Source organism: Oncorhynchus keta, unplaced genomic scaffold (genome assembly GCF_023373465.1).
Source record: "Oncorhynchus keta strain PuntledgeMale-10-30-2019 unplaced genomic scaffold, Oket_V2 Un_contig_29970_pilon_pilon, whole genome shotgun sequence".
Taxonomy (NCBI): domain Eukaryota; kingdom Metazoa; phylum Chordata; class Actinopteri; order Salmoniformes; family Salmonidae; genus Oncorhynchus; species Oncorhynchus keta.
The window spans coordinates 26,865-40,535 of record NW_026286824.1 but is presented as its reverse complement, the minus strand read 5'-3'; the positions used below and the strand labels follow the sequence as shown (position 1 = coordinate 40,535).

At 50.0% G+C, this 13,671-nt stretch overlaps 1 protein-coding gene and 2 long non-coding RNA genes across 4 annotated transcripts in view; 2 read left to right on the top strand and 1 right to left on the bottom strand.

The window, feature by feature from the left end:
* Positions 1-7,462, top strand: part of LOC127923520 (heat shock 70 kDa protein 14-like) — a 40,808-nt gene extending 33,346 nt beyond the window's left edge. Inside the window, exons 8-13 of the mRNA XM_052507569.1 lie at positions 2,976-3,131; positions 3,458-3,560; positions 5,429-5,641; positions 5,723-5,884; positions 6,484-6,551; positions 7,304-7,462. Coding sequence (XP_052363529.1) covers positions 2,976-3,131; positions 3,458-3,560; positions 5,429-5,641; positions 5,723-5,884; positions 6,484-6,551; positions 7,304-7,382 — 781 coding nt within the window. The 3' untranslated portion in view covers positions 7,383-7,462. The remainder of the gene's footprint in view (positions 1-2,975; positions 3,132-3,457; positions 3,561-5,428; positions 5,642-5,722; positions 5,885-6,483; positions 6,552-7,303) is intronic.
* Positions 7,463-9,845: 2,383 nt separating this feature from the next.
* Positions 9,846-13,628, bottom strand: LOC127923519 (uncharacterized). Its single transcript, XR_008114603.1, has 3 exons — positions 13,542-13,628; positions 9,989-10,082; positions 9,846-9,891 (listed from the first exon to the last, which is right to left on the bottom strand). It is a non-coding gene; the product is annotated as an uncharacterized LOC127923519 (long non-coding RNA).
* LOC127923518 (uncharacterized) lies at positions 11,622-12,161 on the top strand. 2 transcript variants are annotated; one of them, XR_008114602.1, is made up of 3 exons: positions 11,622-11,677; positions 11,867-12,000; positions 12,067-12,161. It is a non-coding gene; the product is annotated as an uncharacterized LOC127923518 (long non-coding RNA). The 2 variants fall into 2 exon arrangements; XR_008114601.1 differs by having other exon boundaries at positions 11,628-11,744.
* Positions 13,629-13,671: the final 43 nt, after the last annotated feature.

Below are 13,671 nucleotides of genomic sequence, written 5' to 3'. Positions count from 1 at the left end.
CAGAATGTAGGGATGACGTCCGCGTGCCTCCCAGCTGAAACACAGAATGTAGGGATGATGTCCGCGTGCCTCCCAGCTGAAACACAGAATGTAGGGATGACGTCCGCGTGCCTCCCAGCTGAAACACAGAATGTAGGGATGACGTCCGCGTGCCTCCCAGCTGAAACACAGAATGTAGGGATGACGTCCGCGTGCCTCCCAGCTGAAACATTTCCAAATGTTATTATATCATGACCACATTTGGTGACGTTTTGGACTTCGGCGAGGGTTTTCTAGAGGTGAGCCAAAGGCCGTCTACGGTCCTTCGTCGGTGATTGGTCAACAGTAGGGATTCTTCATTAAGGTCTTTGTTGTCATTCAACGACAGAATTCTAAATCAGGTGAACAGAAGGATTTGAGTTCCTGTATGTTTCCTTCATCACACCATGTCTCGTTAGTCATGAGTCATACGCCCGCCACTCTTCTTACCAGAAAGATGTTTGTTTCTGTCGGCGCGATGCGTGGAGAAACCCGTTGGCTCACTGGGAAGACGCTATCCGGGGGCGGTGCAGCCATGTTTCCGTGAAGCAGAGAACGTTACAGTCTGTCCCTCTGATGTGATGACTTGTATTCATTGATTAAAACCAAACTATTAGTTAGATGTCAAATTGCGCGACTAAGATCTCCTCTGCAAAAATGTCAAGTTAATTAAGGAAGCCTATATTGGCGTCTCCTTCATTTTTCAAGTGAAGTTCAGTATGCTAGCACATTCGTTTGGTTCGCTATTTGGCCATCTGAACTCTGAACTGAAGCATGCTGACGCCCGGCCTGTCGGCTCCCCCCTCCACCTGGCCCGTCGGCTCCACCCGGCCCGTCGGCTCCCCCTCCACCCGGCCCGTCGGCTCCCCCTCCACCCGGCCCGTCGGCCCCCTCCACCCGGCCCGTCGGCCCCCTCCACCCGGCCTGTCGGCTCCCCTCCACCTGGCCCGTCGGCTCCCCCTCCACCCGGCCCGTCGGCTCCCCCTCCACCCGGCCCGTCGGCCCCCCTCCACCCGGCCCGTCGGCCCCCTCCACCCGGCCCGTCGGCCCCCTCCACCCGGCCCGTCGGCCCCCTCCACCCGGCCCGTCGGCTCCCCCTACACCCGGCCCGTCGGCTCCACCCTCCACCCGGCCCGTCGGCTTCCCCCTCCACCCGGCCCGCCGGCTTCCCCTCCACCCGGCCCGTCGGCTTCCCTCCACCCGGCCCGTCGGCTCCCCTCCACCCGGCCCGTCGGCTCCTCCACCCGGCCCGTCGGCTTCCCCTCCACCCGGCCCGTCGGCTTCCCCCTCCACCCGCCCGTCGGCTTCCCCCTCCACCCGGCCCGTCGGCTCCCCCTCCACCCGGCCCGCCGGCTCCCCCTCCACCCGGCCCGTCGGCTCCCCTCCACGCCGGCTCCCCCTCCACCCGGCCCGTCGGCTCCCCCTCCACCCGGCCCGTCGGCTCCCCTCCACCCGGCCCGTCGGCTCCCCTCTCCACCCGGCCCGTCGGCTTCCCTCCACCCAGCCCGTCGGCTCCCCTCCACCCGGCCCGTCGGCTCCCCCTCCACCCGGCCCGTCGGCTCCCCCTCCACCCGGCCCGTCGGCTTCCCCTCCACCCGGCCCGTCGGCTCCCCCTCCACCCGGCCCGTCGGCTCCCCCTCCACCCGGCCAGTCGGCTCCCCTCCACCCGGCCTGTCGGCTTCCCCCTCCACCACAGTCTTGTAGTGGATGCCAGCGGGGCGACATGGGAGAACGTATTCCCCTACATCTGATCCCCTGGTTTTAAAGGTGCCTGCCTGTCTGTCTGTAGGTCGTATAAACAGGATGTTAGTAGTAACCCACGGGCCATGTTGAAGCTGTCTGTCTCTCTGTCTGTAGGTCGTATAAACAGGATGTTAGTAGTAACCCACGGGCCATGTTGAAGCTGTCTGTCTGTCTCTCTGTCTGTAGGTCGTATAAACAGGATGTTAGTAGTAACCCACGGGCCATGTTGAAGCTGTCTGTCTGTCTCTCTGTCTGTAGGTCGTATAAACAGGATGTTAGTAGTAACCCACGGGCCATGTTGAAGCTGTCTGTCTCTCTGTCTGTAGGTCGTATAAACAGGATGTTAGTAGTAACCCACGGGCCATGTTGAAGCTGTCTGTCTCTCTGTCTGTAGGTCGTATAAACAGGATGTTAGTAGTAACCCACGGGCCATGTTGAAGCTGTCTGTCTCTCTGTCTGTAGGTCGTATAAACAGGATGTTAGTAGTAACCCACGGGCCATGTTGAAGCTGTCTGTCTCTCTGTCTGTAGGTCGTATAAACAGGATGTTAGTAGTAACCCACGGGCCATGTTGAAGCTGTCTGTCTCTCTGTCTGTAGGTCGTATAAACAGGATGTTAGTAGTAACCCACAGGCCATGTTGAAGCTGTCTGTCTGTAGGTCATTTAAACAGGATGTTAGTAGTAACCCACGGGCCATGTTGAAGCTGTCTGTCTCTCTGTCTGTAGGTCGTATAAACAGGATGTTAGTAGTAACCCACGGGCCATGTTGAAGCGGTCTGTCTCTCTGTCTGTAGGTCGTATAAACAGGATGTTAGTAGTAACCCACGGGCCATGTTGAAGCTGTCTGTCTGTCTCTCTGTCTGTAGGTCGTATAAACAGGATGTTAGTAGTAACCCACGGGCCATGTTGAAGCTGTCTGTCTGTCTCTCTGTCTGTAGGTCGTATAAACAGGATGTTAGTAGTAACCCACGGGCCATGTTGAAGCTGTCTGTCTGTCTCTCTGTCTGTAGGTCGTATAAACAGGATGTTAGTAGTAACCCACGGGCCATGTTGAAGCTGTCTGTCTCTCTGTCTGTAGGTCGTATAAACAGGATGTTAGTAGTAACCCACGGGCCATGTTGAAGCTGTCTGTCTCTCTGTCTGTAGGTCGTATAAACAGGATGTTAGTAGTAACCCACGGGCCATGTTGAAGCTGTCTGTCTCTCTGTCTGTAGGTCGTATAAACAGGATGTTAGTAGTAACCCACGGGCCATGTTGAAGCTGATGAACGGAGCAGACATGGCCAAACATTCTCTCTCCACGCTGGGTTCTGCTAATTGCTTCGTTGACTCGCTACACGACGGCATGGACTTCGACTGCAACATCTCCAGGTGACTACACTACCCACAAACCCCTGCTCTCTTACCCACCACAATGTGTATTTTTATTTATTTACTTAACTAGTCAAGTCGGTTAAGAACAAATTCTTATTTACAATGACTGCCTAACCCAAATAACTCTGGGCCAATTATGTGCCGCCTTATGGGGACTTCCGATCACGGACGGTTGTGAGACAGCCCTGAATGGAACCCGGGTCTGTAATGACACCTCTAGTACTGCGATGCAGGGCCTTAGACTGCTGCACACTCCCTCACAATCCCCCTCTTCATACAGTGCCACAGGAAAGTCACGCTGTGTGGTTTCCTCTTCTTCTCAGGGCCCGTTTTGAGCTGCTGTGTTCTTCCCTGTTTAACAAGAGTGTCCAACCAATCAGAAGCCTGCTGGAGACGACTGGGCTCTCTACTAGCGACATCAACAAGGTAACCCTGACCTACCTAATATATAATAATATATAAGCCATACCTAACATGGCTCTGGAAGTGACCATGTCTCTGTAAATACATATAGTTACATATTATTTTATTAATAGTAAAGAGTATGTATTTTTTGGGGTGAGACCATGTCTCTGTAAATACTGGACATATAGTTACATATTATTTTATTAATAGTAAAGAGTGTGTATTTTTTTTTTTTTTTTTGGGGGGTGAGACCATGTCTCTGTAAATACTGGACATATAGTTACATATTATTTTATTAATAGTAAAGAGTGTGTATTTTTTTTTTGGGGGGGGTGAGACCATGTCTCTGTAAATACTGGACATATAGTTACATATTATTTTATTAATAGTAAAGAGTATGTATTTTTTTTTTTTTTTTGGGGGGTGACTTCTCAACGTGTTTGACTTGATCCCTAGCTAGTTTGGCTTTCTCCGACAAAAAACAAATCATTATTTCACCTGACTCCTGTTCTCTCTAAACCTGAGAGGTCACCTTCCAACTAGATTGCTGCAATGCTCTCCTTGGTGGGCTCCCCTCAAAAAGCATCCACAGGCTGCAGCTTGTGCAGAACAGCGTTGCCAGGGTCCTTACAGGAACCCAGAAATCAATCAATGAAATTGATTTATAAAGCCCTTCTTACATCAGCTGATGTCACAAAGTGCTGTACAGAAACCCAGCCTAAAACCCCCAAACAGCAAGCAATGCAGGTGTAGAAGCACGGTGGCTAGGAAAAACTCCCTGGAAAGGCCGGAACCGAGGAAGAAACCTAGAAAGGAACCAGGCTATGAGGGGTGGCCAGTCCTCTTCTGGCTGTGCCGGGTGGAGATTATAACAGAACATGGCCAAGCATGTTCAGCATGGTCAAATAATAATAATCAGAGTGGTTGTAGAGGGTGCAACAGGTCAGCACCTCAGGAGTAAATGTCAGTTGGCCTTTCATAGCCAATCATTAAGAGTATCTCTACCACTCCTGCTGTCTCTAGAGAGTTGAAAACAGCAGGTCTAACACTGTGTTCCAGGTGGTTCTCTGCGGGGGTCTAACACTGTGTTCCAGGTGGTTCTCTGCGGGGGTTTAACACTGTGTTCCAGGTGGTTCTCTGCGGGGGTCTAACACTGTGTTCCAGGTGGTTCTCTGTGGGGGTTTAACACTGTGTTCCAGGTGGTTCTCTGCTGGGGGTTTAACACTGTGTTCCAGGTGGTTCTCTGCGGGGGTTTAACACTGTGTTCCAGGTGGTTCTCTGCGGGGGTTTAACACTGTGTTCCAGGTGGTTCTCTGCGGGGGGTTTAACACTGTGTGTTCCAGATGGTTCTCTGCGGGGGGTTTAACACTGTGTGTTCCAGGTGGTTCTCTGCGGGGGTTTAACACTGTGTTCCAGGTGGTTCTCTGCGGGGGTTTAACACTGTGTTCCAGGTGGTTCTCTGTGGGGTTTAACACTGTGTGTTCCAGGTGGTTCTCTGCGGGGGTTTAACACTGTGTTCCAGGTGGTTCTCTGCTGGGGGTTTAACACTGTGTGTTCCAGGTGGTTCTCTGCGGGGTCTTAACACTGTGTGTTCCAGGTGGTTCTCTGCGGGGTTTAACACTGTGTTCCAGGTGGTTCTCTGCGGGGTTTAACACTGTGTGTTCCAGGTGGTTCTCTGCGGGGGTTTAACACTGTGTGTTCCAGGTGGTTCTCTGCGGGGTTTAACACTGTGTGTTCCAGGTGGTTCTCTGGGGGTTTAACACTGTGTGTTCCAGGTGGTTCTCTGCGGGGGGTTTAACACTGTGTGTTCCAGGTGGTTCTCTGCGGGGGGTTTAACACTGTGTGTTCCAGGTGGTTCTCTGCGGGGGGTTTAACACTGTGTGTTCCAGGTGGTTCTCTGCGGGGGCTCTGCGAGGATTCCTCGGCTGCAGCAGATGATCAAAGATCTGTTCGCTGACGTGGAGCTGCTCAGCTCCGCCCCTCCTGATGAGGTCATAGCGGTCGGCGCAGCGATGGAAGCGGGCCTTCTAGTCGGGCGGGAGATTGGCTCCTCCCCAGAGTCTGTTACCGTGGAAGCCTGTGTCTCAGACATTCTGCTCAAGGTACACAGACACACACACACACACACACAGATCAGTGACTAATAGAGTAGCTTCTGATTGGCTAATCTGTGTGATTGACAGGAGGTGGATGAAACAGGGGCTGAGGTGTTCTCTGTGCTCCTCCCCTCGGGCACGCCCCTTCCTGCTCGGCGACATCACATCCTGTCTGGTCCTGGCCGCCTGGCATCCCTCTGTCTGGAGCTTTACCAGAAAACCACAGAGCAGCCAGAGAGACTGGCCAAGGTACACACACACACACACACACACACACACACACACACACACACACACACACAACCCCTTCACCAGAGAACCACAGAGACTGGCCAAGGTACGTAAACACACACACACACACAACCCCTCCACCAGAGAACCAGAGACTGGCCAAGGTACGTACACACACACACAACCCCTTCACCAGAGAACCACAGAGACTGGCCAAGGTACGTAAACACACACACACACACACACACAACCCCTTCACCAGAGAACCAGAGACTGGCCAAGGTACGTACACACACACACACACACACACACACACACACACACACACACACACACACACACAACCCCTCCACCAGAGAACCACAGAGACTGGCCAAGGTACGTAAACACACACACACACACACACACAAACCCTTCGTCCGGGGAACCACAGAGACTGGCCAAGGTACGTAAACACACACACACACACACACAACCCCTCCACCAGAGAACCACAGAGACTGGCCAAGGTACGTAAACACACACACACACACACACACACACACACACACACACACACACACACACACACACACAACCCCTCCACCAGAGAACCAACAGCTCTCTCTTATCTGCAGATTGTTCTGAGAGACCTGGAGACCAAAGAGGACAACCATGACATTGATGCCGTGGTGACCATGAAGAGGTGGAACTGACTGAGTATTTGGACCCTGTGGACTGGACCTGGTATTTGGACCTGTGTGTTTTCTGTGGACTGGACCTGGTATTTGGACCTGTGTGTTTTCAGCTGTGGTATTTGGACCTGTGTGTTTCAGACTGGACCTTGGGACCTGTGTGTTTCAGCTGTGGACTGGACCTGTGTGTGTGTGTGTTTTCAGCTGTGGACTGGACCTGGTATTTGGACCTGTGTGTTTCAGCTGTGGACTGGACCTTGTATTTGGACCTGTGTGTTTTCAGCTGTGGACCTGGTATTTGGACCTGTGTGTGTGTGTTTTCAGCTGTGGACCTGGTATTTGGACCTGTGTGTTTTCAGCTGTGGACCTGGTATTTGGACCTGTGTGTTTTCAGCTGTGGACTGGACCTGTGTGTGTGTTTCAGCTGTGGACTGGACCTTGTATTTGGACCTGTGTGTGTGTGTGTGTGTGGACCTTGTGTGTCTGTTTTCAGCTGTGGACTGGACCTTGTATTTGGACCTGTCTGTGTTTCAGCTGTGGACTGGACCTTGTATTTGGACCTGTGTGTGTTTCAGCTATGGACTGGACCTTGTATTTGGACCTCTGTGTGTGTGTGTTTGTGTTTTCAGCTGTGGACTGGACCTTGTATTTGGACCTCTGTGTGTGTGTTTTGTGTGTTTCAGCTGTGGACTGGACCTTGTATTTGGACCTGTGTGTGTGTTTTCAGCTGTGGACTAGACCTGTTGTGTTTTGTGTTTTTCAGGGACGGCTCTCTCCATGTGAGCTGTGTGGAGCAGAACAGTGGGAAGACTGAAGCCATCAGTATATCAGCAGCCTCCTGATTTCACCACCAGCTCCGAGTTAATGTCACTATACTTGTTGAAGTTCCTTTTAAAGTTTAAATAAAGACATTTTGGTTTAACTTGGTTCCTTTATTCTCTACAGTTCAGAACAGCTACAACAGACTTTATTCTCTACAGTTCAGAACAGCTACAACAGACTTTATTCTCTACAGTTCAGAACAGCTACAACAGACTTTATTCTCTACAGTTCAGAACAGCTACAACAGACTTTATTCTCTACAGTTCAGAACAGCTACAGCAGACTTTATTCTCTACAGTTCAGAACAGCTACAACAGACTTTATTCTCTACAGTTCAGAACACAGCAGACTTTATTCACAGTTCAGAACAGCTACAGCAGACTTTATTCTCTACAGTTCAGAACAGCTACAACAGACTTTATTCTCTACAGTTCAGAACAGCTACAGCAGACTTTATTCTCTACAGTTCAGAACAGCTACAGCAGACTTTATTCTCTACAGTTCAGAACAGCTACAACAGACTTTATTCTCTACAGTTCAGAACAGCTACAACAGACTTTATTCTCTACAGTTCAGAACAGCTACAACAGACTTTATTCTCTACAGTTCAGCGTTAGCCTGACAGGAGGAGACCACATAAAGACTGTGTTCCCTACTGAACATTTCCCAGGGTGGTCGAGGAGTAGCTGTGGTTTCTCTTGGCCCTGATCGGCCAGGTGTGCATATAGGGCATGACTATGGTGTCTCTATAACAAAGTAGGGTATGGTCTGTGTAGATAATGCTATGGCCCCACACATTAATCAATTGTCTGTTTTTGTCCAACTTCAAGTCAATTATTTTCGGGTGAGGAAGACATTGTCAAGAACCCACAGTCATCCATTGAAAAACCATCATCTCACATATAACCTAAACATTGAGGACTTCCACCATTTTAAAGTGGTCACCTGGATGGAATGATCAGAGTTAAGGTTCAGACATTACTAAGCTACTGTATATCATGGCCAGTTCCGGTCTGCTTAAGGTGATTGCTCTCCCATAGGCACCAATGCATTAGCAGCTGGGTTTGGTCTGTTCAGCTCATTGACTGTATATGAATCAGAAGAAACTAGTGGGTGGAATGTGTCGCTTTCTCTTCCCTCTGTCTATATACAAAGAGGTAGACAGGGTCAGAGGGACTGACTTCCTGTCCTGGTGACCACTTCCTCTCCAGCGGCCAGTCTCCTGTACAGATCGCTGAGGTCGTCTGGTCCAGGTGTGTGTGAATCTGGCGTAGACGGGGTCAGAGGGACTGACTTCCTGTCCTGGTGACCACTTCCTCTCCAGCGGCCAGTCGTCTGGTCCAGGTGTGTGTGAATCTGGCGTAGACTGGGTCAGAGGGACTGACTTCCTGTCCTGGTGACGACTTCCTCTCCAGCGGCCAGTCTCCTGTACAGATCGCTGAGGTCGTCTGGTCCAGGTGTGTGTGAATCTGGCGTAGACAGGGTCAGAGGGACTGACTTCCTGTCCTGGTGACCACTTCCTCTCCAGCGGCCAGTCTCCTGTACAGATCGCTGAGGTCGTCTGGTCCAGGTGTGTGTGAATCTGGCGTAGACGGGGTCAGAGGGACTGACTTCCTGTCCTGGTGACCACTTCCTCTCAGCGGCCAGTCTCCTGTACAGATCGCTGAGGTCGTCTGGTCCAGGTGTGTGTGAATCTGGCGTAGACGGGGTCAGAGGACTGACTTCCTGTCCTGGTGACCACTTCCTCTCCAGCGGCCAGTCTCCTGTACAGATCGCTGAGGTCGTCTGGTCCAGGTGTGTGTGAATCTGGGGCGTAGACAGGGTCAGAGGACTGACTTCCTGTCCTGGTGACCACTTCCTCTCCAGCGGCCAGTCTCCTGTACAGATCGCTGAGGTCGTCTGGTCCAGGTGTGTGTGAATCTGGCGTAGACGGGATGTCAAAGTCCCGATGACACCTGAGACTCCGTTGGCTCTGATTGGTGAGTGTGGCTGCCACTCTCCTCCCCTCAGCATCCAGATTGGTCAATGCATCTCCCTGACACCGGTCTTCTGATTGGATGAGCAGGCTTTCAGCCTGACTCAGGCCTCGCCCAGCCGAGAGAGGACTTGACGGCGGGGAGTTTGGCGTAGTCATCAACAAACAGCTCTGGGGTCTGGGAGCCTGTGATTGGCTGGTTTGGTGTGGAGTGAGAGGGGCTTGTGTTCGAGCAGGAGTGTGATTGGCTGGTTTGGCTGTCCGTCAGTATCTCTGTGGTGAAAACTCCTCCCAGCGAGGAGGGTGCCAGAATTAGACACAGACCCCTCGTCTCTCTCCCCACCTCTCTCTTCTTCCTCCAGGTCTCTCTCCTCATCATCATTAGATTCGGTACAGTCCATGTAGTCTCCTGTGATGAGAGGCATGTGTGTTAGGGGCAGAGGTTCGTCGGGGGGTTAGGGAGCGTTGTGGGTGCGGCCTCCTGCATCATCACCCTCTTTCCTGACAGGGGGCCAGGTCCGCCCCCTCAAACAGCCAATCGGCACAGTCCACATCTGGTATAAACAACAGAGCCAATCACAAAGCAGTGAAATAATGTAGAAAGGATGGTTGGAAGGGATAGCTGGCTGTGGTCAGGAGAGAGAGTCTCACCGTGGGTGTGCTGCTCTGGTCTGGTGCGTTTCAGTGTTCCCAGAGGTCTGTAGATCACAGCGGAAGAGGACACGTCCTACACATCGACTTCAACCTGGAGACATACGGTTACACATTCACACACATACGGTAACCAATGCAGTGCATTTGGAAAGTATTCAGACCCCTTGTTCCACATATTGTTAGGTTACAGTCTTATTCTACAATGGAGGAAAACAATTATTCAATCCATCTACACAGAAAGCTGATTCACATCAGGGTCAGACCTGATTAGTATTCAGACCCTTTGCTCTGAGACTCAATTGAGCTCAGGTGCATCCTTGTTTCCATTCATCATCAATGTTTCTACAACTTGGGAGTCCACCTGTAAATGATTTGGAAAGGCTTGCTCTTGACCGGGAGAGCAAAACCCAAGCCATGAGTTGAAGGAATCCTCCGTAGAGCCGAGACAGGATTGTGTCGAGGCACAGATCTGGGGAAAGGTACCAAAAGATATCTGCAGTATTGAAGGTCCCCAAGAACACAGTGGCCTCCATCATTCTTAAATGGAAGAAGTTTGGAACCACCAAGACACTTCCTAGAGCTGGCCAGAACCTGATGGTTACTCTGGCAGACCTCCAGAGTTCCTCTCTGTGGAGATGGGTTAACCTTCAGAAGGACAACAATCTCTGCAGCACTCCACCAATCAGGGCTTTATGGTAGAGTGGCCAGACGGAAGCCACTCCTCTGTTAAAAGCACGACAGCACGTGGGAAGTTAGCCAAAAGGCAGCTAAAGGATTCTCAGACCATGAGAAAACAAAGATTGAACTCTTTGGCCTGAATGCCAGAGTGTCACGTCTGGAAAACCAGGCGCCGCTCATCACCTGGACAATACCATCCCTACGGTGAAGCATGGTGGTGGCAGCATCATGCTATGGTGATGTTTTTCAGCGGCAGGGACTGAGAGACTAGTCAGGATCTAGGGAGAGATGAACGGAGCAAAGTACAGAGAGATCCTTAGGACATCAGACTGGGCGAAGGTTCACCTTCCAACAAGACAACGGCCCCTAAGCACACAGCCAAGCCAACGCAGGAGTGGCTTTGGGACAAGTCTCTGAATGTCCTTGAGTGGCCCAGCCAGAGCCCGGACTTGAACCTGATCGAACAGCTCTGGAAAGACCTGAAAATAGCTCCGGGGGCGTTCCCCATCCAACCCGACAGAGCTTGAGGATCTGCAGAGAAGAATGGGAGAAACTCCACAAATACAGTGTGCCAAACTTGTAGCATCATACCCAAGAAGACTTGAGGCTATAAACTCTGCCAAAGGTGCTTCAAAGTACTGAGTAAAAGGGTCTGAATACTTATATAAATGTGATATTTTTTTAAATATTTGATACATTTGCAAAAATGTCTTGCTTTGTTATTATGGGGGTATGAGGGAGAAAAAACAAACATTTAATCAATTCTAGAATAAAATTGAAAACAGCAAGGGTCCTAAACAGCTGCCCTGGAGAATGCCTGATTCTACCTGGATTATGTTGGAGAGGCTTCCATTAAGAACACCCTCTGTTCTGTTAGACAGGTAACTCTTCATCCACATTATAGCAGGGTGTAAAGCCATAACACCCTCTGTGTTCTGTTAGCTGTTCTTCATCCACATTATAGCAGGGGGTGTAAAGCCATAACACCCTCTGTGTTCTGTTAGACAGGTAACTCTTTATACACAATATAGCAGGGGGTGTAAAGCCATAACACCCTCTGTGTTCTGTTAGACAGGTAACTCTTCATCCACATTATAGCAGGGGGGTAAAGCCATAAACCCTCTGTTCTGTTAGACAGGTAACTCTTCACATTATAGCAGGGGTGTAAGCTAACACCCTCTGTGTTCTGTTAGACAGGTAACTCTTCATCCACATTATAGCAGGGGGTGTAAAGCCATAACACCCTCTGTGTTCTGTTAGACAGGTAACTCTTCATCCACATTATAGCAGGGGGTGTAAAGCCATAACACCCTCTGTGTTCTGTTAGACAGGTAACTCTTCATCCACATTATAGCAGGGGTGTAAAGCCATAACACCCTCTGTGTTCTGTTAGACAGGTAACTCTTCATCCACATTATAGCAGGGGGTGTAAAGCCATAACACCCTCTGTGTTCTGTTAGACAGGTAACTCTTCATCCACATTATAGCAGGGGTATGAAGCCATAACACCCTGTGTTCTGTTAGACAGGTAACTCTTCATCCACATTATAGCAGGGTGTATAAAAGCCATAACACCCTCTGTGTTCTGTTAGACAGCTTCATCCACATTATAGCAGGGGTGTAAAGCCATAACAATGTCTTTCCAGCAGCAGACTATGATCGATCATGTCAAATCTGCACTGAAGTCTAACAAGACATCCCCCACAATCATTTTATCATCAATTTCTCTCAGCCAATCATCAGTCATTTGTGTAAGTCCTGTGCTTGTTGAATGTCCTTCTCTATAAGCATGCTGAAAGTCTGTTGTCAATTTGTTTAGGTGAAACAGCATTGTATCTGGTCAAACATCATTTGTTCCAGAAGTTTACTAAGGGTTGGTGGTAACAGGCTGATTGGTTGGCTATTTGAGCCAGTAAAGGGGGCTTTACTATTCTTAGGTGGCAGAATGACTTTTTAGCTTCCCTCCAGGCCTGAAGGCCACACACTCTCTAGTAGGCTTGGATTGAAGATGTGGCAAATAGGAGTGGCAATACCGTCTGTTATCATCCTCAGTAACTTTCCATCGAGATTGTCAGACCCTGGTGGCTTGTTGTTGTTGACAGACAACGATAATCACCCTAGACACTGACTTTACGGAATTCAAAAGTACAATTTTTGTCTTTCATTATATGGTCAGACACTTTGGATGTGTAAGTGTTTGCTGCTGGCATGTCAAAAGTACAATTCGTGTCTTTCATTATATGGTCAGATATACTTTGATGTGTTTGTGTCAGTGTTTGTTGCTGGCATGTCATCCCTAAGTTTGTGTCAGTGTTTGTTGCTGGCATGTCATCCCTGTTTGTTTTGCTAATCTTGCCAATGAAAAGTCATTAAAGTAGGTTGCGATGAATGAGCCATCTGTTTCAATGAATGATGGAGCAGAGTTGGCTTTTTTGTCCCAAAAATGTGATTTAAGGTTCCCCAAAGCTTTTTACTATCATTCTTTATATCATTTAACTTTGTTTCGTAGTGTAAGGGGTTGGGGTATGGGTATTAGGGGTTGGGGTATCCCTAAGTTTGGGGTTTGTTGGGTCATCCCTAAGGGTCAGTGTTTGGCTGGCATGGTTATTAGGGGTTATCTTGCAAATGGTATGGTTATTAGGGGTTGGGATCAAGTTTTTACTATCATTCTTTATATCATTTAACTTTGGGTTGGGGTATGGTATTAGGGGTTGGGGTATTAGGGGGTTGGGGTATGGGTATTAGGGGTTGGGGTATGGGTATTAGGGGGTATGGGTATTAGGGGGTTGGGGCATAATGGGGGTTGGGGAATGGGGTATTAGGGGTTGGGGTGTAGAGAAGACATTCAGTGTATAGAGGATGACTGGCTCACAGCTCCGTGACATCAGCGTGAGTTCGGCCAATAGGAATGACACTGGGGTAGATGTTGATTGGCTGGAGATAAGACAGGAAGTCTTTTTATCTGGAAACAGGAAGAACAGAAGAGTATCACACAGAGGCAG